Raw genomic sequence first — 22,358 nt, 5'->3', positions numbered from 1 at the left:
TTTACAGAATCACACTGTCGACCTCGAGAATAGAGGTCGTTGAAAAAATATTCATTTGCTGGGCCTTCCCGAATGGGAAGAGGAAGGCCAGTTTACACCGTTTCCTCAAACAGTAGCTTCCACAGCTTTTAAATCTGGAGGCTGGATCAGGCCAGGTAAGGGTGGAACGGGCCTACCGGGTTGCAATACGTGGGCCCGGCTCAAAACCAGCACCCCCGCCCACTCCTGTTCCGGCTGCAGAGCTATAAGGAGAGGCAGATGCTCTTAGAAGCTTCCAGAAATCTTGGGAAAGATCCCCAAACCAAGATTCATAAAGGATCCAAGATTATGTTATTTCAGGACTTTTCCCCAGCTCCGGTCCGAAAGGGGAAGGTGTTTGATGAAGCGAAGTGTTTAAGGGACTTAAATATTCAGTACTCCTTGTGCTACCCAGCGACGCTATGCTTTAACCATGAAGGGTCCATGTATAACTTCGGATTGCCAGAAAAGGCCAAGGAATTTTTGGACTCGCTTAGATAAATTGTAAGAGTTAATTGATGTTGTTTTGCTCTCCCCCCACTCCAGTTTACATTCCTTTTTTTATATTAATCCCTTTTTTAAAAACCTTACTGTTTAATATTATCTTCATATATACATTTTCATATATATATTTTAAATATATATAGGCCCCGGGGGGGGGGGGGGGGGGGGGGGGGGAGGTGGTCTAGTTAATGTTGGTGGGGGGAGATGGTTACCTTTTCCTATTTTATTTCTGTCTTTAGGAGCAGGGTTGTTTTCCCCTGTTATTTTGTATTATTATATTTAATTATTACTTGTTGAGGTTGTAATTTTATAGTTATATATGTTTATACATGGTATTAACATTATCAGGTATATCCAGGTGTTGATGTGGGTGGGGGAGTAATCACTGCTAACTCTAGCTCTGTAGTATTGGAATTTTCTTCATCCCATCGAGGAGCACCTGGGTCAAGGGTGGGGCACTGGTTGGGAGAGGATACGATGGACTTTTGGAAAGGAAATGATACCCCCTGGGAACAAGGGGGAAAAAATCTCCACTTAAATACATTTTATATTTGTTTTATTTTGAAATAGTTTTTTATTATACTGTTGAGAATGTGTTACAGAGCCTTTATTTTTGTGAATTTTATATGCTCAGGATGTTCTGGATAGGGTTTCCCCTCCCGAGGGGTCTCAGATTTGCCTGGACGATCATGGTTTGTCAGTCGGTTAAGTGGTGCACCTGGAATGTCAAGGGGAGTAATTCACCAGTCAAAAGGAAAAAATTATCAAACCTCAAGCAAGAAAGGGTTGATACAGCTCACCTACAGGAGACACACTTATTGGATAAAGAACACTTGAAATTACGACAGGGTGAATTTGATCAGGCCTTTTTTCCTTCTTTCAGCTCAAAAAGCAGGGGAGTTGATATTCTTATTCAGAAAAATTTCCTTTTCAAAATCCTAAATCAGATAAAAGACGAATCTGGATGATATATTCTGATTAAAGCCCTTATAAAGGGAGAGGAACATGGGATCTTAAATTTGTATTGCCCCCCCGACACATCCTTTTACATTTATAACGAAAGCCTTCTCAAAATTGATGGCTCTCAGTGCTTGTCATACAATTATAGGGGGGAGATTTTCATTGTATTATGCATCCGGAAATAGATAGGATTCCCAAGAGTAATGCAGGAGTATCTCCCAGATCTAGACAATTGATGGATTTGAACAAAGAATTAGGACTAGATGTGTGGAGGTGCCTTCATCCACAGGGCTGAGATTTTTCTTTTTACTCCAATCCATTAATGCCATACCAGAATCGATAGGTTTTTTGCCCCCTTGATTTTTTAAAAATTCCATATCAATCTGTAAAATAGGCAGTATAGCAATTTCCGATCACACTGCTGTATATATGGAAATCAATGCGAGGAACAATGAGACATTCTCCCCAGCATTGGCGTATGGACCCCTTCCTGATGAAAGATAGTAAATTTGTAAAGCAATTCTCTCAAGAATTTAAAACTTTTTTAGAAATTAATTCAGGTACGGCTAGCAATCCATCAATGATGTGGGAGGTTAGATCATTTCATACTGAGTGACCCAGAAAAAATTAAAGGGAGAACAGCGTCTGCTTGAAGCTAGCTTAAAAGCGACTGAAACAGCATACGCTGACAGACCTTCTATTATCAAATTACGAAGGATTATGGCCCTTAGGACAGCTCTAAACACCACGCTTACCCAAACGGCTAAAAGGGAAATATTATTTGCAAAACAAAGGTTATACGAATTTGGCGATAAACCTGTTAGATACTTAGCATTTCTTGCAAAGAAAAAGAAGGCCCCTCAAACTATCACGTCTATCAAGGAAAGTATGGATATTCTGACTCATGATCATAAAAGGATTAACGCAATCTTTAGAAAATTTTATTCTGATTTATATAAATCACAGGATTGCGAAGACATGACTAGGAGGATGCAGTCATTATTTAAAAACCTGGCCTTTCCGGACCTAACTCCTGAACAGGTATCGGTCTTGAATGCTCCCCTAACAATCCAAGAAATACTTGACACAATCAGGCAACTTCAGAGCGGTAAGGCACCTGGCCCAGATGTGTTTCAAGCTGAATTCTATGAAGAATTTACAGGAATATTGGCTGGTCCGCTTATGGACATGTATAACTACTCATACGGTCAGGGCTGTCTCCCACCTTCGCTGAAAGAGGTGAATATCTCTCATCCTTGAAAAAGGAAAGGACCCAGAAGACTGCCCATCATACAGACCAATATCCTTGCTAAATGTAGATTTTTAAATCCTCTCTAAAATGTTAGCATTGAGGTTAGAAAGGGTATTGCCACATATCATAAAGGAGGATCAGACGGGGTTTATTAAGGGCCGTAGATCATCCAATGATGTTAGAAGGGTTTGAATGCGATTCAAGCCTGCCACCAGGGAAAGATACCAGGAGTAGAAGTCTCGTTAGACGCAGAAAAGGCATTCGACCGGGTTGAATGGTCATATTAGTTTTACACATTGGAAAGGTTTGGCGTTGGAAAAGTTTACCAAATGGGTCTCAAGACTGTATAGTGATCCCAAAGCAGTTGTGCTTACCAATGAATTAGGCTCGGATAGCTTCAGTGTGGATAGGGGCTGCCGTCAGGGATGTCCTCTTTCGCCATTGCTATTTAAGCTAATAATTGAGCCACTAGAGGAAGATATATGGGCTGACCCTAATATAATGGCCCCGAGGATTGGTACAGGTAAACATAAAATTACCCTTTATGCAGATATGTTCTTCTATTTCTCAGTAATCCTTTGATGTCCGTGCCTTGCGTAATCCAAGTTATTAATACATTTAGTATATTTTCAGGTTACAAAATTAATTTCTCAAAATCAGAGGCTATGCCTTGCTAGTATATCCCATTTATTGGACGGATCCCACTTTCCCTTTCGGTGGTCCCTGGAGGGTTTCTTATATTTAGGGCATTTTTATTACCCCAGTATTTGGTCAGTTATGCAAGGCTAACTCTGTACATTTACTGGAAAGGATAAGGCAGGACCTCCAGCGATGGGGAGACCTTCCAATTTCCTGGCTAGATAGAATAGCACTAATTAAAACGAATGTCCTGTCCCGTCTCCTATACCCTATGAGAAAGCTTCTGGTGATGCTGCCGGGGCTGGCACTACGTAAATTATATGGCTGGTGGGGTTCCTTTATCTGGAATCATAGACGGCCCCTCATTAAGCTGAAGAAGCTACAGCTTCCACAGGCAAGGGGAGGATTGGATTTCCCAGATTTTAGGAAATATCAGTTAAGTTCCCTATTAGGTTACATAGCCAATTGGGTCTTGTCTGACCCGCAATCAATCTGGCTGGACATCGAGGCTTCTCAAGTAAAATGCCCACTTATTAACCTTTTATTTTCAGACAAGAGGAAAATCATTACAGATCAATGTAAAAACCCTATAGTACTAAACACAATTAAAGCTTGGAATATAGTTCGGCAAAATGAGGGCAACTCACATAAAACATCCCCCTATGCCCCGATAGTGGGAGCATGGGGATTTCAACTGGGGCTTACAGATGCTACTTTCAAACTCTGGAGATCCAGGGGTATCTCATGTTTAGGGGATCTGTTTAAAGAAGGGGTCCTGATGTCTTTCGAACAGCTGTGTCAGAAATTTGGATTACCTAATGGAGACCTCTTTCAATACTTCCAAATTCGAGATTATATACAGAAGGCGACTACATTATTAGATAGTCTTTATAAATCAGATAGAGAACACAGAATGCTATGGCCAATGGGGGTATCTTCTGTCAGCACTATTTATCATTTATTACATGATGAAGTATCGAGAGATATGGACAATCCGCTTAAAACATGGGATCAGGATTTGGGACTGGAAATCTCTATAAAAATGTGGAATGACATTTGGGAAAACACCAGAAGAATCACCATGTGCAACAGAACTCAGGCCATTCAGATGAAGATACTTCATAGGGCCCATATAGCACCAGATCGATTGGCAAAATTTAAGGCAGGAGCATCTCCAATGTGTCCCAAATGTAAAATCGAGGTGGGCACTCTTGTACGTTGCTTATGGACCTGTCATAAGATCCGTACATATTGGACTAAAAGTAGCAAGTGCTCTGACAGAAATCTTAGGAACGGAAATTAGAGTGGACCCTGTATCTTTCCTTTTGGGCTTTTTGAACTTACCCTCCCTGGATATGCACGGGAAGAGATTATTTTCTATTCTCTCTTTCTGTGCAAGGAAAAATATTTTGGTAAACTGGGTGGCTGAGGGCCTCCCTGGACTTTCAAATTGGCACAGATTAATCATGGAATGTATTGCCCTTGACTTCCTTACAAATATGGTGCACCAAAAGACCGCATTATTCCATAAAATATGGCAGCCCTTCTTGGATTACATAAATACAGATATTTCGGCCATCCTAACAAGGGCTTTTATTTAATGGAGATGGCGAACCTGGCTGGTCCGGGGCCCCTTGGGAGAGGTATCCCGCACGAATACGGGTTTTGTTACGATTGTTGTTAATACATTCCGAGGACGTATCTCACTACCCAATTTGTGTGTTATCTGTCGGTTTTTTCTTCTCTCTTCGAGTAATGTAAGAGACTTAATTAATACACTCTGGTTAGTTGTAGGTTAGATTAGTAGTTGGTTGAGTTTTGTTTTTTTCTCTCGGTATCTTTTTTGTTTGATAAATTTTGGTTATTATTTATTTAAGATTTAATGGTATATCAATGTTTATACTTGGGGATTTTCCAAATTTGTAAACTTGTAAAAATGTTAAAATTTTCAATAAAAAATCTATTTAAAAAACTAAGAACGTAACTAGGAGCAGTAGGAGGCAATTCAGCCCTTCAAACCTTCTTTGCCATTTTATTTGATCATGTCTGATCTAATCTTGGACTCGACCCCACTTACTTGCCCATGCTCCATAGCCCCTCATCCCTTTATTACTTGAATAAACTGGAGGAGGACATGCACAGATTTTAATGTCCCAGCATTCAACACACTCTGGGGCAGTGAATTCCATAGATTTACAACATGAGAGAAGCAACTTCATCTATTTTAAATCTGTTACTCCCTATCTTAGAACTGTGTCCTCTCACGATTCCCCTTGACATCCTTACAAATATAGTGCACCAAAAGACCGCATTATTCCATAAAATATGGCAGCCCTTCTTGGATTATATAAATACAGATATTTCGGCCATCCTAACAACGGCTTTTATTTAATGGAGATGGCAAATCTGGCTGGTCCGGGGCCCCTTGGGAGAGGTATCCCGTACGAATACGGGTTTTGTTACGATTGATGTTAATACATTCCGAGGATGTACCTCACTACTCAATTTGTGTGTTATCTGTCGGTCACCCCCTCCTCAAAAGAACTTGTTTTCTATAACTACTTTTTCAATAACCTTTAGCATCTTAGTATACCTTAAATCTGAACTCCTCTCATTCTTCTGAACTTGAATATATAGGCCTAAAATGCTCAATCTCTCAAGACAAGCCACTTATCTTTAGAATCAATCTAGCAGCTCTCCTCTGAACTACCTCTAATACTATACATCCTTCAAGTGAGGGCACCAAAACTATGAGATATCTCAGGTGCAGTCTCACAAATGCCTTTAACTTCATTCATCCGTTTAAATTTCAACCACTGAACTCTGACCCGTTCAGCTAGCTTTTCCATATCCATTTGTAAATTTCTTATTTCTTCATTGCAACTTACATTCCCAACTACTTTAGTGTCATCTACAAATTCTGCGAAAGCATTTCTATCCCCATATCCATGCCATGAATATAGATTGTAAATAAGTAGGGCCCAAAAATGGAACCCAGTTGCACCCATCAGTTGTCTTGACAACCAGAAAATTACCTGAACCCCTTATGTATTAACCTTTTGTGTGTCATCTTATCAACTGCCTTCTGGAAACACAGATATACATCCACAGGAACCCCATTATCCATATTACTCCTTAAATCTTCAAAGAACTCTCACAAATTAGTCAAACATGATTTAACCTTCATAAAACCATGCTGACTTTGATGGATTGTATTTATGACTTTTCAAATGCCCTGTTACTGCTTCCTCTGTATAGAATTCTAACAATTTCTTAACTATACACGTTAAACTAATTGGTCGATAGTTTTCTAACTTTGGTCTTTGGCTTTTTTTTTGGAGCAGCATGGAAACAGACCCTTCGGTTCAACCCGTCCATACTGACCAGACATCCTATTTTAATCTAGTCCCATTTGCCAGCATCTGGCTCATATTCCTCTAAACCCTTCCTATTCATATACCCATCCAGATGCCTTTTAAATGTTCTAATTATACCAGTCTCCACCACTTCTTCCAGCAGCTCATTCCATATACATAGCACCCTGTGTGAAGTTCCTCCTTATGTACCTTTTAAGGTCCTCTCACCCTAAGCCTTTAGTTCTGGACTCCCCCACCCTGAATAAAAGACCTTGTCTATTTACCCTATCTATGCCCCTCGTGATTTTATAAATCTCAGAGGTCAGCCCTCAGCTCCCGACACTGTAGAGAAAACAGCACAAGCCAATTCAACCTCTCCCTATAGCTCAAACTTTCGAACCCTGGTAACATCCTTGTAGATCTGCACTGAACCCTTTCAATTTTCATAACCTCTTTCCAATATTAGTTTTTTAAAAAAAAAATCCACTGGAACCTTATCAGCATTCAGCAAATTTTGGAATATTATAAGTCAACAGAGACACAATCTCTACCGCCACCTCCTTTATGTCCCTGGGATAAAGGCCAACATGCTCTGGTGTCTTGTTTGCATTTAATTCCAAAAGATTGCTCTGTACTTTACCCCTGATGACTACTGTTCCTCCCTTTCTAAATTCTCTGCATTACCTGCTTCTACAGGCATAGTACTATTGTACTCAACTGTGAAAGCTAAATCAATATTTTAAGTTTGCCGTGTGTTCCCCAGTGTTAACTCCTCAGTCACACCTTCCAAGGGGCCAACAGAAGCTTTTGCTATCAATCAGTTTTCTCCCATTTTAGCATTTCCCTTTTTATGACTTCTTAAAGAAACCGTTCAGTGAGATTTAAAAGTTTCCAATCCTCCAGCTTGCCGCTTGCCTTTGTGATATAGATTTTGTCTTCATATTATCTTTGACTTCTTTATTTAGATACAGGTGCCTTCCCATTCCCCTCTTACAATCTTTCTTTTTTTCTGAATTATATTTTACTTGGAAGCAATCGAGTATCTCCTTAAACATTTGTCACTGCTTATCAGTGACATACCTGTTAAGTCTTCCTGCCTAGCCCATTCGGGCCAGATCTGTCCTCATGACTACGTAATTAAGTTTAACATCATTACATCCTTTATAGCATACTCTAACATCTTGTCAATAACATGTATCTTGCCTACAGTTACTTGGCTTATCTTCTTCCTTAGATGATTAGTACCAGTGCATCCACCATCTCTCGCTCCTTGCTTTAATGATCTTCAATGCAATCCATCTGGTGCCAGAGATTTTAATCAATCTTTCGTCTCATCAAGTTACCCAGTACTTTTCCTCTAGTATAGTTATTGCATTTAATCCCTTGAGTATTTCACATTTTTTAGAACTGCAATAGTGTCTTCCATCATGAAGACTGGTGCAAAATATTTATTCATCTCCTTTGCCATTTACTGATTTCCTCATTACTATTTCCTCAGCCTCATTCCCTCAGGAGCTTATGCTCATTTTGGTCTGCCTCTTCACTTTTATACATTTGAAGAAGCTCTTGCTGACTTTCATTATATTTCTTGACAGTTTACCTTCAAACTTAATTTTGGCAATCTTTTCTTGACTTCATTGTTGCAATGGTCATACTTCTGAATAATGAAAATATAAAACTGCAGTACTATTGGTTAACACTAACAAAAAAGATGAAAAAAACATGTTTTGTACAACTACTGGAGTATGTGATTCTGACTTCAAAGATTTCTTCAACAGTCTTAATGGAAACAAAGCTTCAGAAGACGAAAAATAGATAAAACAAGGATTAAAATAAAACAGAACTTAATGTATGCAACAAAAACTTTAAACACCTAACACTGTATTATATAACTTACCAGGACTCAGTTCAACAAGGTATGGCAGTTTCTCAGGAGGCAACGAAGAACCATAGCCTGAATTATCATTCCTTTCTTTTCCTTTTGGCAACCTCCCATCTTGTTTCCTTCCATTCTTTGGGATATGTTCAGATGGCCGTTTCTTTAACTGAAAAACCAAAGTACCTACAAAAAAAATCAAAGGACACGGAAACGATTAGGTCATAATCAGAATATTAGTACATAGTTTTTTAAAAACAAAAATCAGGAATTGAGGTTTATCTGCACGGAACTTTAAAGCTGATAGGGCAGGTACAGAATGTAAATTCAGGACTACCAAATCCATGGCTTTGTAAATAACTGATGCATATGATACCATAGCTTCCTCCTCTTTGATGAACTTTGGTAAAACACTGACACAGTGACAACTGAAGTATACACAATTCTGAAAGACTACAGATTCATGAGAAAAGTACCAATTATTGCCACATCTAATCTTAGCTCAAAGGATCTGCAATGCCTGTAACCCTTCTCTACTTTTCTCCCCCAGTTAGCACGGCCAAAGCATGCATGTACTATAGTGTGGGACAAATCTGGGCACCTGAAGCGCACGTGCATGCACAATGAAAGTATAGCTACACAAAAAAAGTTAAAAAATGAAGTGGTACTAAATTTCAAAAAAGCTTTTTATAATGAAGTACATAGGGCATGCAACAGTTTTGTGGAAATAAATCAGAATCCCTATAGATGGAAGCAAGTCATTTGCCCCAACAAGTCCATACTAACACCCCAAAGAGCATCGCAGCCAGGCACACCCCCAGCCTATTCCCATAACCCTGTATTGTCTATGGCTAACCCACTTAGCCTGCACATCCCTGGACACAATAGGTAATTTAGCATGGCCAGTCCACCCTACCCGTACAACTCTGGACCATGGGAGAAACTGGAGCACCCAGAGGAAAGCCATGCAGATACAGCAATAATGTGTAAATTCCACACAGACAGCTGTTCAAAGGCTAGAAGTGAACCAGGTCCCTGGCACTGTAAGGGCACTACAACCTCACTGCTTCATCCGATCCAGCAAATTTGGTAATGCAAACATGATCTACTCCATAATACCATTAAAAAAAAATCATGTTGCTACATCTGGACAAATTCTCCGGGACAAGTGATGGGCTTGTTAGTGGGTGAGCACTTTGGTGATGGAGACCACAATTCTGTGACTTTCACCTTGGTTATGGAGAGAGATAGGTGCATGCAACAGGGTAGGTTTTACAATTGGGGGAAGGGTAATTACGATGCTGCAAGACAGGATCTGAGGAGCATAAGTTGGGAGCTGTCAGGGAAGGATGTCATTGAAATGTCCTTGATATGTACGTACCTGTCAGGCAGGAAAGAGATGGTTGTGTGAGGGAACCTTGGTTGATGAGGGAGGTTGAATGTCTAGTAAAGAGGAAGGAGGCGGCTTACACAAGGTTGAGGAAACAAGGTTCAGACAGAGCGTTGGAGTGATACAGGATAGCCAGGAGGGAGCCGAAGAAAGAGATTAGGAGCGCTAAGAGAGGGCATGAAAAATCTTTGGCGTGTAGGATCAAGGATAACCCCAAGGCTTTTTATGCATATGTGAGAAACATGAGAATGACGAGAACGAGGGAGGTCCGATCAAGGACAGTAGCGGGAGACCGTGTATTGAGTCGGAAGAGATAGGAGAGGTCTTGAATGAGTACTTTTCTTCAGTATTTACAAATGAGAAGGACCGTATTGTTGAAGAGGAGAGATGAAACGGACTGGTAAGCTAGAGGAGATACTTGTTAGGAAGGAAGATGTGTTGGGCATTTTGAAAAACTTGAGGATAGACAAGTCCCCCGGGCCTGACGGGATATATCCTAGGATTATGTGGGAAGCAAGAGAGGAAATTGCAGTACCGTTGGCAATGATCTTTTCGTCTTCACTGTCAACGGGGGTGGTACCAGGGGACTGGAGAATGGCGAATGTTGTGCCCCGTTCAAAAAAGGGAATAGGGATAACCCCAGGAATTACAGGCCAGTTAAGTCTTACTTCGGTGGTAGGCAAAGTATAGAAAGGGTACTGAGGGATAGGATTTATGAGTATCTGGAAAGACACTGCTTGATTAGGGACAGCCAGCACGGATGTGTGAGGGATAGGTCTTGCCTTACAAGTCTTATTAAATTCTTTGAGGTGACCAAGCATGTGGATGAGGGTAGAGCAGTGGATGTAGTATACATGGATTTTAGTAAGGCATTTGATAAGGTTCCCCATGGTAGGCTTATGTGGAAAGTCAGGAGGCATGGGATAGTGGGAAATTTGACCAGTTGGATAGAGAACTGGCTAACCGGTCGAAGTCAGAGAGTGGTGGTAGATGGTAAATATTCAGCCTGGAGCCCAGTTACAAGTGGAGGTCCGCAGAAATCAGTTCTGGGTCCTCTGCTCTTTGTAATTTTTATTAATAACTTGGATGAGGGAGTCGAAGGGTGGGTCAGTAAATTTGCAGACGATATGAAGATAGGTGGAGTTGTGGATAGTGAGGAGGGCTGCTGTCAGCTGCAAAGGGACTTAGATATGATGCAGAGCTGGGCTGAGGAGTGGCAGATGGAATTCAACCCTGTCAAGTGTGAGATTGTCCATTTTGGAAGGACAAATAAGAATGCGGAATACAGGGTTAACGGTAGAGTCCTTAGTAAGGTGGAGGAGCAGAGGGGTCTTGGGGTCTATGTTCATAGCTCTTTGAAAGTTGCCACTCAGATGGACAGAGCTTGTAAGGAGGCCTATGGTGTATTGGCATTCATTAGCAGAGGGATTGAATTCAAGAGTCGTGAGGTGATGTTGCAGCTGTACAGGACCTTGGTAAGGCCATACTTGGAGTACTCTGTGCAGTTCTGGTCACCTCACTTTAGGAAAGATGTGGAAGCTTTGGAGAGAGTGCAGAGGAGATTTACCAGGCTTTTGCCTGGAATGGAGAATAGGTCTTACAAGGATAGGTTGAGTGTGCTAGGCCTTTTCTCATTGGAACGGCGAGGTGACTTGATAGAGTTTTATATGATGATCAAAGGAATAGATAGAGTAGTCAGAGATTTTTTTCCCCGGGTAAAACAGAGTGTTACAAGGGGACATAAATTTAAGGTGAAGGGTGGAAGGTATGGGGAGATGTCAGGGGTAGGTTCTTTACCCAGAGTGTGGTGGGGGCATGGAATGCGCTGCCTGTGGGAGTGGCAGAGTCAGAATCATTGATGACCTTTAAGCCGCAATTGGATAGGTGCTTAAGCTAGGACAAATGTTCGGCACAACATTGTGGGCCGAAGGTCCTGTTCTGTGCTGTATTGTTCTATGTTCTATGTTCCACATAGGAGTGGAAGGAAGGCCATTCGGCCCATCGAGTCCACTCCGCCATTCAATCATTGCTGATGGGCATTTCAACTCTACATAAATCAATCAACTCCAGCAGATCAAGAATTTGAAAGCTACCCCTTTGACATTACTCTCTCAAACATCTTTTTCTTGACAATCTGAATTCTTAGTTGCCTTAAGTACAAAAGGTGACTGTAGATTTTGCCCTGAAGACAACTAAACACAAGAAAATTCAAACACGCAGGCAACCACTGGAGAAAAGTCAACCCCGACCCCAAAACAAGTAAATGAGTAGATTAGGTGAGTGGCAGCTCCTTCGATTACAGACACTAGTGTGGCTATCAACATCAAACGTAGAAGAGAAACAGATGTGACTAGCAAGGTAAGAGAGGAGGAAAGGAAATTAGTGAGCTGCCAGAGAGCTATTTTGCCAGTGTCCAAATTTTTGTATGCGTATCCTAGCTGGGGGGAGGGTGATGCTTCAAGTCTGTGCTGACGTCTGCAGTATCTTCTGCTTAGAGTTCCTTTGCCAAAGAGCTAAAAGAGAAAGGCTGCAAGGAAAGGAAAATATTTCATGGGAGTACAGGTGGGAGATAGATCGCAAGGCAGTCTGGGGAGAAGAAGAAACTATGAAGGGGTAGTGAGGGAGAGGGAGAAGCTGGAAGAAAATCATGGGGCATGAAATGTCAGGATTAGGGAGGCTGCAGGAGAGGGAGGGGGAGAGAAGCTAAAAAAGGGGAAGGTGCTTGAATGCACCATACTTTTAATATTGCATCCTGCATAGCTGAGTGAACAAGCATGTTGGGGAAAGCCAAAAAAAAATTTATCTTTAAGAAATCTCCTGATCGAAGAATTGCGCCTGTTAAGTGTTATGTTTATTTCCTGATTTTCTGACTACTCAAATCCATGGTCTATACAATCTAGAACAAGAGCAGCAGACAAAGGGGAACTTGTTGATGGCATTCCTTCCAATTCCCACAACATGTGACTTAGAAATGAACTGCCTTTCCTTAAATGTTGTAACTCCTTACTGAATAACACTTTGGCTGTACAAAGACTATAGTGGTTGAAGGAGGTGGCTTTATACCATCTTCAAGATGGTTAGGAATGGGTAACACATGCTGACTGTTCCAGTGATGCTGTCATGGTCACAAATTGAGATATTTTACCAAGATTTTATTCAGTTGCTGTTAATAATTTGTCAATTATCTCAAGAGGGTTGGAATATAAAAGCACCGTTGTGCTACTGAGACTTTATAAAGCTCTGGTTAGGCCCCATTTGGAGTAACATATCCAGTTTTGGTTCCCACACCTCAGGAGGACATACTGGCACTGGAGCGTATCCAGCGGAGATTCACACAGATGATCCCTAGAATGGTAGGTCTAACATATGAGGAATGGCTGAGGATCCTGGGATTGTATTCATTGGAGTTTAGAAGATTAAGGGGAGATCTAATTGAAACTTACAAGATAATACATGGTTTGGAAAGGGTGGACCGTTGGAAATTGTTTCCGTTAGGCGAGGAGACTAGGACCCATGGATACAGCCTTAGAATTAGATGGGGTAAATTCAGAACAGAAATGCGGAAACATTTCTTCAGCCAGAGAGTGGTGGGCCTGTGGAATTCATTGCAGTGGAGCGCAGTGGAGGCCGGGACGCTAAATGTCTTCAAGGCAGTGATTGATAAATTCTTGATGTCACAAGGAATTAAGGGCTCCGGGGATAATGCGGGTAAGTGGAGTTGAAATGCCCAGCCATGATTGAATGGCGGAGTGGACACGATGGGCCAAATGGCCTTACTTCCACTCCTATGGCTTATGGTCTTATAATCGCACTAGGAGCTATTCCCAGTGACCTTTCACAGGATGAGTTAAAGCCAGTTATATTTGAGTGAAATAGGATAGTAGAAAAAGTTTTAAGTTATTTGCATATTGATCTGATTCATTTCTTTGACAGAGTTAAAACGGTTGTCTCTTTTCCTCTGTCCCTACTTACTTTGTCTTCCACACCCCTCCCAACTCCCTCGTAGCATCTTCCCTCTTCCCTCTAAAAGTATGGTAAACGTGATGGTCCAATTCATAATTTTTCAATGTCTGCATAAGCTTCTACAAACAAACTAGCTTTGTTTACCTTTGTCACTTGGCCAGTCTCTGAAAATCTGCAGTGGACATTCATCATCATCAAGCAGAGTCTCTTTAGCACCTTTATCATCAGATTGTTGCACACCAGGAGGTAATACTACCTACGGTGGAAAATATTAAGACAACAGAAAATCAATTTCTCACATTAGTACCCAGCTTTGCTCACCAATTTATACTTGAAATGTTTTTTCCACACTTGAGAAAGGAAATGTAGGAAACAGAAAATTAGGGGAAATTGAAAAGGCAAACAAAGTAATTAAAAGTAGGAATGAAGGGAATTCTTGCAGAGAAAGAAAATTAAAAACACCTTTTTTGCATTTGCAGGATATCCCAAAAGGACTTCAGTCAATTAACTTTTTTCTGAAGTATAGACACTTTTACAGACACTGTTAGTGACCTGTATAGGGCAATGTTTCACAACAGCAATAAAATTTGGAACCAGAACAACAGTTTTTTGTGGTGTTGGTTGAGGAATGCTGGCCAGGACATCAGACATTCTTGCTTTAAAAGCACCATAATATCTTTTGCAGCCATAATCAAAATATTAACAGGGGTCATTTCAAATGAATCAGATCAAAAAGAATTAAATTATAAAGAACAAAATAGTGTGCTAAGCACAGCACAGATACCAATGCACTGGAAAGATATCCTCTTTCATGACCAGTATACCAGGCCATTTATACATCGAATATAAAACAAAATCAGCCATCCCAGCCCAGCATTAATGCTCCATTCAAGCTGCTTTCCACTCTAACCATCAGTATAATCTTCTGTACTCTTCTGCTTGTATGCTTATTAGTTTCTCCTTACATATAGTTACATTTGCTAAAAGTAAATCTGTGGTTGCAATTTTCATATTTTCACCACATACCAAAGAAATCAATGAAAAGCCTGAATTACATCCTATGGAACAAAATCACAATTTCACACAATGATACTACACAAGCAAGCAAGATTGGGAAGATCATGAAGGTGTGCCCTGATTTAAGTTAAATTAAATTACTGTTCCAACATGAACTGCAAATTCATGCATATCGTAAATGCGATTAAGAGCTAAAAGTTGATTAAAAAAATTCACAACCTTAGAGAAACACATTTAACTGTTAGAGCAAGGCAAAGATGCATTTTTTCATGGTTACAAGGAACCATATCTCATCAATTTCTCAACCAGGTTTTGTTTCAATATTAATGCTTCAGCAACAAGAGTGATGGTTTGGAATTTGATGGGCAGCATCTTTACAACCACAATCTAAACCTTACAATAACATAAAGCTTGAGAAGAAGCATGAACTCAAGAAATATTGTTGAGGCACTAGAAAAAAATCTGGCACCATTTATCAAAGAGTAGCTAGAAAGACAATGCAAAGGTTACAGCCACAAGTTGGTCATATTAACACATTTCACAAATGAGCTTTTTAGGTAGGAGAACCAGACAGTATTTCTCCTTAGGACCAGACAGTATAATCTCAGTACAAGGGATCATTCATTTAAGACAGAGATGAAGAGGAATTGCCTTTCTGAGGGTACTAAATCTATATATAATCAAGGAAGAACAGGCCACTCAGTCCTTCAGCCTGCTCTGTCATTCAATAAGATGATGGATTTAAATTTAACCTCAACTCTAGCATACTCCCAATAATCTTTCACCCCTTGGTAGTCAGGAATCCATCCAACTCTGCCATAAATACTTAAAAATTCTGCATTCATTTTTTTGGAGGAAGGGAATTCCAAAGACTTACAACCCTCAGAGAATGTGATTTCTTTCATCTCTCTAAAATAGGCATCGCATTAAGCCACTACTGCTACTGGTTCCAGATTCTCCCAGAAAATGAAATAGCCTATCCACATCCACCTAGTCATGTCCCCTCAGGTTTTGTATGTTCCAATTAAGTTGCCTTGGATTGTTCTAAACTTCAGAATATAAAGACCAAGCCTGTTCAGCCTTTCCTCAAAGCAATCTACTCATTCTAGATATTAGCATAGTAAATATTCTCTGAACTGCTTCCAACACATTAACTATCATTCATAAGTATAATGATCAGTCCAGTACTCTCAACACCAAATGACATCTCAATATTTCATCAGCGCGAACTGGCTATAACATGATTGATGAATTGTGGACGTTGTTTGGATAATGCAAACTTTCTACTGAACAAGTATAGCAATTTTCTATTAGCAATTTTCTACACAGCAATTTCCTATAGCTGTTTTCCATAGCATGATTTTCTATAGCATGAGGTTACAGAGGAATACAACTGCCATGTTATAGAATGACTTGTAAAACATAACATTCTATTAGCATTCAATTAAAAACTTAGATATACAATTAGATCCATTCTCAATTATCTATTCAGATTCAAGCCATGTGGATTAATTTTGATACTCAGATGATTAGTGAATCTAATTCAATAGATTAAATCTGCTACATCTGACAGAATGAAACTCTACTCACCTGTACACCAACCCCCACTCAAAAAAAAAGAGTAGGCTATTTGGTAGCATTAGTTCAACAAGCCTATTACTACTAAATGGGAGTACTTATAATGAATTCAAAAATACCCCAGAAATATAGTCATTATAACACAGAAACAGACCCTTTGGTCGAACTTGTCCATGCCAACCAGGTTTCCTAAACTGAACTACTCCCATTTACATGCATTTGGCCCATATCTGTCTAAACCTTTCCTATCTACATACCTGTCCAAATGTCTTTTAACTGTTCTAACTGTACCTGCCTCTACCACATTCTCTGGCAACTTATCCCGTGAAGGGTGTGAAAGGCCACAGTGAAAGAAAGTGGCAGCTGCAGGACAAGTTAACAACTTGCTGATGCTCTAGAAATATCTTTTGCACTGTTAAATATTTTCTCCAGTGCAAAAATGAACTGCAATGTAAATGTAGTTGCACAGATTTATGCCAAATGATAAAGTACAAATTTACAAAAGCACACAGGAGCTGAAAATGTGTTGCTGGTTGAAGCGCAGCAGGTCAGGCAGCATCCAAGGAATAGGAAATTCGACGTTTCGGGCATAAGCTCTTCATCAGGCTTATGCCCGAAATGTCGAATTTCCTGTTCCTTGGATGCTACCTGACCTGCTGCGCTTCAACCAGCAACACATTTTCAGCTCTGATCTCCAGCATCTGCAGACCTCACTTTTTACTAAAAGCACACAGGATCCAATTTTACAATTTTCTGTTTTAACTTTGCAACACTAAAATTTTTGATAGATCTGTTAATACAATTATTATGCATGAATGGGATTAATGACTGCATTCATCCTGCTTTACGTTAGCATGTTGTTAACTTGCTCTACAACTGCCCTCTCGCACCTCCTTTGCACAGTCCCCACACTTCCCACTCCACCTCCAACTGAGACTTTTTTCTCTGGAGCATAGGAGACTGTGGGGTGACCTTTTAAAGGTTCATAAAATCATGAGAGGCATAGTAAACAGTAAAGGTCTTTTCCCAAAGTTTAAGGTGACAGAAGAAAAGATTTAAAAAGGGATGTGAGGGCAACTTTTTCCACAGAGTGGTGCATATGTGCAAAGAGCTGCTAGAGGCAGTGGGAGGGATGGGTACAATTACAAAATTTAAAAAGACATTTAGACAGGTACATGGATAGGAGAAAGTGAGGACTGCAGATGCTGGAGATCAGAGTCAAATATGTGATACTGGAAAAGCACAGGTGGTCAGGCAGCATCCAAGGAGAATCAATGGTTCAGGCATAAGCCCTTCAGGTACATGGATAGGAAAGGTTTAGAGGGATATGGGTCAAATACACATAAATTGGACTAATTCAGTTCAGGAAAGCTGGTGGACAAGGATGGTTTGGGCCAAAGAGCCTGTTTCCATGCTGTATGACTATGCTTTAACTTATTTGAACTTCGAACAAAACAAGTATTACATCCATAAAATTAATACCAATATTTAATATTTTAAATTCCAATTACTAATACTTATAATCTGAAAAAAATGTGGGATTGATAATATGACATTAAAATAAGTTGAACAAAACAAATTCTAATGAAGCCAACATCAGGCATTTTTGAGACTTTTGTACCCCACGTAAATTTGAGAAAAGAGTATCACAAACACCATAATTTAAAGCAGAAATCTGTAGAACCAGTATATCACTAACAACCTTTTCTTTCCCCATTCCTAGCTGCCTTCAAGAAAGTGCTGATGAACGGTTTTCTTGAGCAGCTGCAGACCGTGCTCTATAAGTTATACCTAGATAGGGAGGAAATTCCAAGACTTTGACCGAATGACACTGAAGGAATGGAAGCACACTTCCAATTCAGGACAGTGAATGCCTTGGACGGGAACTTGCAGATGGTGGTGCATTCATGTATTTGCTGCCCTTGCTCTTCGATATGAAAGTAATCATAGGCTTGAAAAGTACTAAGGAAATTCCTGTAGTGAATCATTAAATGGTACCCATCACTGCTACTGAATGTCACTGAAGAGACTGGATGTATGTCGATGTGGTGCCAGTTAAGCCGGCTGATTTGTAGTGGAATGTGTTAAGTTTGTGTTGATAGAGCTGCACTCATTCAGGCATGTATTCCATACCACTCCTGATTTGTGGCTGGGGAGTAAGGGAGTGAGTTATCCACTGCAGGACTGCTAGCCTCAATCCGATTTCGTGGCTACTGTATTTGCAAGGCTCATTCAGTTCAGTTTTGGTTAATAGTAATCAAGGATGTTGATTGTACGGAATTCAGTGTTGGTAATGCCACAAAGTCAAGGGCCAGTGGTTAGATTCTCTCTAATAGAGCTGACCATTGCCTGTCATTTCTGTGCATCAATATTGCTGACCAACTGTCAGCACAAGCCTGGACTTGTTCAGGTTTTGCTTCAGTAACTAAGTTGCTGTAAATGGTGCTGAATACTGCTGTCATTGACAAACATCCTCACCTTAGTCTTATTGATGAAGCTGCTGATGATTGGGCTCAGAACACTACCCTGATGAACTCAGGGATTCTTGTGGTGCAGTGGTAGTACCCCTAGCCTCTGGACATGTTGGACTTGAACCTGGCCTTTTAGTTCATAGTATAATATCTCTCACCAGGTTAATTAACAATATCCACCCTGAAGTACAAGATCTGAAGTGACTATCTCCAACAACTAAAACTACAACAATGTGAGAGGTAGGACTCCAACCAGCATTGATTTCTCTCCTTATACCAACTGACTCCAGTTTTACTAGACCTCCATATTACTACACTCGGACAAATGCAGCCTTGACATCAAGGGCAGTCAGATTTACCTCTGGAATTCAGCTGTCTTGACCTTGATTGAACCAAGGCTTTGAAAGATGTTATCTCACTGTAACTCCATACAACTGTACCAATACTTGGATCATCTTGTAGTAAAGTTAATAAAGGCTAAGAGACTAGAGTCTGTTCTCATTGGAAAGAAGGCGGCTAAGAGGGGATGTGACAGAGACATACAAGATGAGAGGATTAAATAGGGTAGACAGTGACAGTCTTTTCCCTAGGGTGGTGACGTTAGCTTGTACGAGGAGGCATAACTACAAATTGAGGGTTGATAGTTTTAAGACAGATGTCAGAGGCAGGTTCTTTACTCAATGTTAAGGGCATGGAATGCCCTACCTGCCAATGTTGTTAACTCAGCCACATTAGGGAGATTTAAACAATCTTTGGATAAGCATATAATGATGGGATAGCGTAGGGGGACGAGCTGAGAATAGTTCACAAATTGGTGCAACATCGAGGTCCGAAGGGCCTGTTCTGCACTGTATTGTTCTATGTTCTAATATATTATTAATTATTCTTCCATTCATCTTCAATTTGCCATTTCTTGTCCATTCTCCCAATGTCTAAATCCATTTGAAGCCTCTTTGTATTTTCATCACTTTCACATTTTGTCAGCAAAGCACGAAAATGCCAGTCAATAACATATTTAGTGACTTAAAGTTCTGATTACCATCTGTTAAGTGGCAACCCCATAGTTATCTTTTAACTTTGTTTGATAATGCAGTCTGATTTAAATTAGTCCCGAATTTATTGTAGTGATTGAACATTACATTGCATTGGATTGCCTGCACATTTAAATATTGGCGCTTTGATCACTGTATAGCTAATATTAAATTGCATAGTCCAAAGTGAAGGTCAGCCAGCAGAATCTTAAGGTTCTCCCTGCGGTCTAGATTTCCACATCATTCACTTTCCAGCCCAAAACAGTAAACAGAAAGGTCAAAGTAAACACGTGGCCTTTAAAAAATGAATTTGGGGAGACTGTTTTGGGGAGTATGGAAACGGCAGAGGAAATAAACATATTTTCCATCAATCTGTATGATGGAAGCTATTGTGAACATTCCTTTCGTATTTAAGAATACTAAAAGGAGGAATTAAGTACCATCGCCATCACTAAAAATAGTAGTAATAGACAAACTAATGGGGCTGAAGGCAGATAAAACCTTGACCCCTATTAGCTTGCATCTCACTCCCTAAAAGTGGTAACAACAGAAATAGTGGCTGTATTGGCTGAATTTTTCCAAAACTCCTTGTATTCTGGACAAGTACCAGAGATTGGAAAACTGCTAATGTGACACCCTATTCAAAAAGGGAGGGAGGCAAAAAACGGTAATTCTATGCTGATTAACCTTCCATCTATTGTTGGAAATGTATTGTAATCGGTTATTAAAGTCATAGCACAACATATAGAAAATCATAATCTAATGAAGGAGGGTCAGCATGGCTTCCTGAAAGGGAAATCATGTCTGACGATTTATTAGAGTTTTTGAAGGAAGTCTCAACCAGAGTGGGTAGAGGGAAACCTGTAGATGGATTGTACTTGGACTTCCAGAAGGCGAACAACAATGTACCCCTCAAAAAGATATGTCAAAGAGTCCAGTGTTTGAGGCAGTACATTGGCAAGGATGCAGAATTGACTTAAGGGCAGGAAACAGCAACAGGGAATAAGAGTTTCTTTTTCAGGTTGGTGACCCATGGCCAGTGGGCTCAGTGCTGGGACCTTAACTGTTTACAATATATGACTTGGAGGAAGGAAGTGAATACACTGTTGCAAATGTGCAGATAAAAAAAAAAGTGGAAAAGAAGGGTGAGAGGGATACAGTTTAGAGATAAATTGATAGGCTGTCAGTGGGCAAATATGAAATTCTTCATCTTGGAATGAATAACAAAAGAGCAGAAAATTATTTAAATAGAGAAAATCTGCAGAAAGCTGAACACAAAAGGACTTGGAGGTACTGGCACAAAACACAAAGCTGGTAGACAGGTGCAGCATGCAATCGGGAAGGCCTTTATTTCAAGGGAGTTGGAATACAAGACTGTGAGTAAGGAAGTCTTATTGCAACTATACAGGGTACTGATGAGACCACATCTGGAGTACTGTGAGCAGTTTGAATCCTCTTATTTAAGAAGAAATGTAATTTCATTGGAGGTAGACCAGAGAAAGGTCAACTAGGATTATCCCTAGTAAGGAGGGATTGTCTTATGAGCAAAGGCTGCATAGATTGGATCTCCACTAACAACAGTTTACAAAGATGAGAGATGGACTCATTGAAATCCTGAAGATTGTTGAGGGGCTTAACATGGGTAAATACTGAAAGGATGTTCCCCCTCATGGAATAGTCTAAGACAAGCTGGCATAGTCTCAGAATAAAGGGGCACCAATTTAAGACTGAGATAAGAAGGAACTTTTTCTCACAGAGAGCTGTGGGGTCAGAGAGTTTGTGCATATTCAAGGCTGAGATAGATTCTTGATATGGGAGAAATAAGTTAGGAAAAGGGCAGAAAAATGGACATGAGGTATGTTGGATCAGCCATAATCCTACAGAATGAAGGAGCAGGTTTAAGGGACCAAACTGTCTACTCCTGATCTTATTTCTTATGGTTTTACGATCTCTTAGTGGAAGCAAAACTCCACATGTCTACTTGGAAGACGAATGATATTTTCAGTAAGATCTTTCCGTTATTACAAGGAATACACTTCAAAGCTTCACTGGCTATGAAGTGTTTGGGATGTCATGTGTTAAAAGGTGGCACTTAAATTGAAGTCTTTCCATTTCTTTTATTATGAATGCCCCATAAGCTCAGCTATAGACTTTAAATTCTGGGAACCAAACGGCTGCAACAGCAGTCAGCACAAACATACACATGAAACTTGAGAGATTTGCATTATAATACTATTAAGATCTCAGGACATCTCAAAGCCCTTTACTCTTCAAAAATTCTTACATCCTACAGTCACAACAAG

The 22,358-nt window shown here is 40.2% G+C and overlaps 1 protein-coding gene across 6 annotated transcripts in view; it reads right to left on the bottom strand.

Moving 5' to 3' along the window:
* Positions 1-22,358, bottom strand: part of afdna (afadin, adherens junction formation factor a) — a 224,583-nt gene that overhangs the window by 115,215 nt on the left and 87,010 nt on the right. For all 6 annotated transcript variants that reach the window (XM_060831656.1, XM_060831652.1, XM_060831654.1 and 3 more), the window contains exons 7-8: positions 14,103-14,214; positions 8,627-8,791 (exon numbers count right to left, since the gene is read on the bottom strand). In XM_060831656.1, coding sequence (XP_060687639.1) covers positions 8,627-8,791; positions 14,103-14,214 — 277 coding nt within the window. The remainder of the gene's footprint in view (positions 1-8,626; positions 8,792-14,102; positions 14,215-22,358) is intronic.

Source organism: Hemiscyllium ocellatum, chromosome 10, assembly GCF_020745735.1.
Source record: "Hemiscyllium ocellatum isolate sHemOce1 chromosome 10, sHemOce1.pat.X.cur, whole genome shotgun sequence".
Classification (NCBI taxonomy): Eukaryota; Metazoa; Chordata; class Chondrichthyes; order Orectolobiformes; family Hemiscylliidae; genus Hemiscyllium; species Hemiscyllium ocellatum.
Note: the sequence above shows the minus strand (reverse complement) of the source record. Positions and strands in the feature narration are given on the sequence as shown.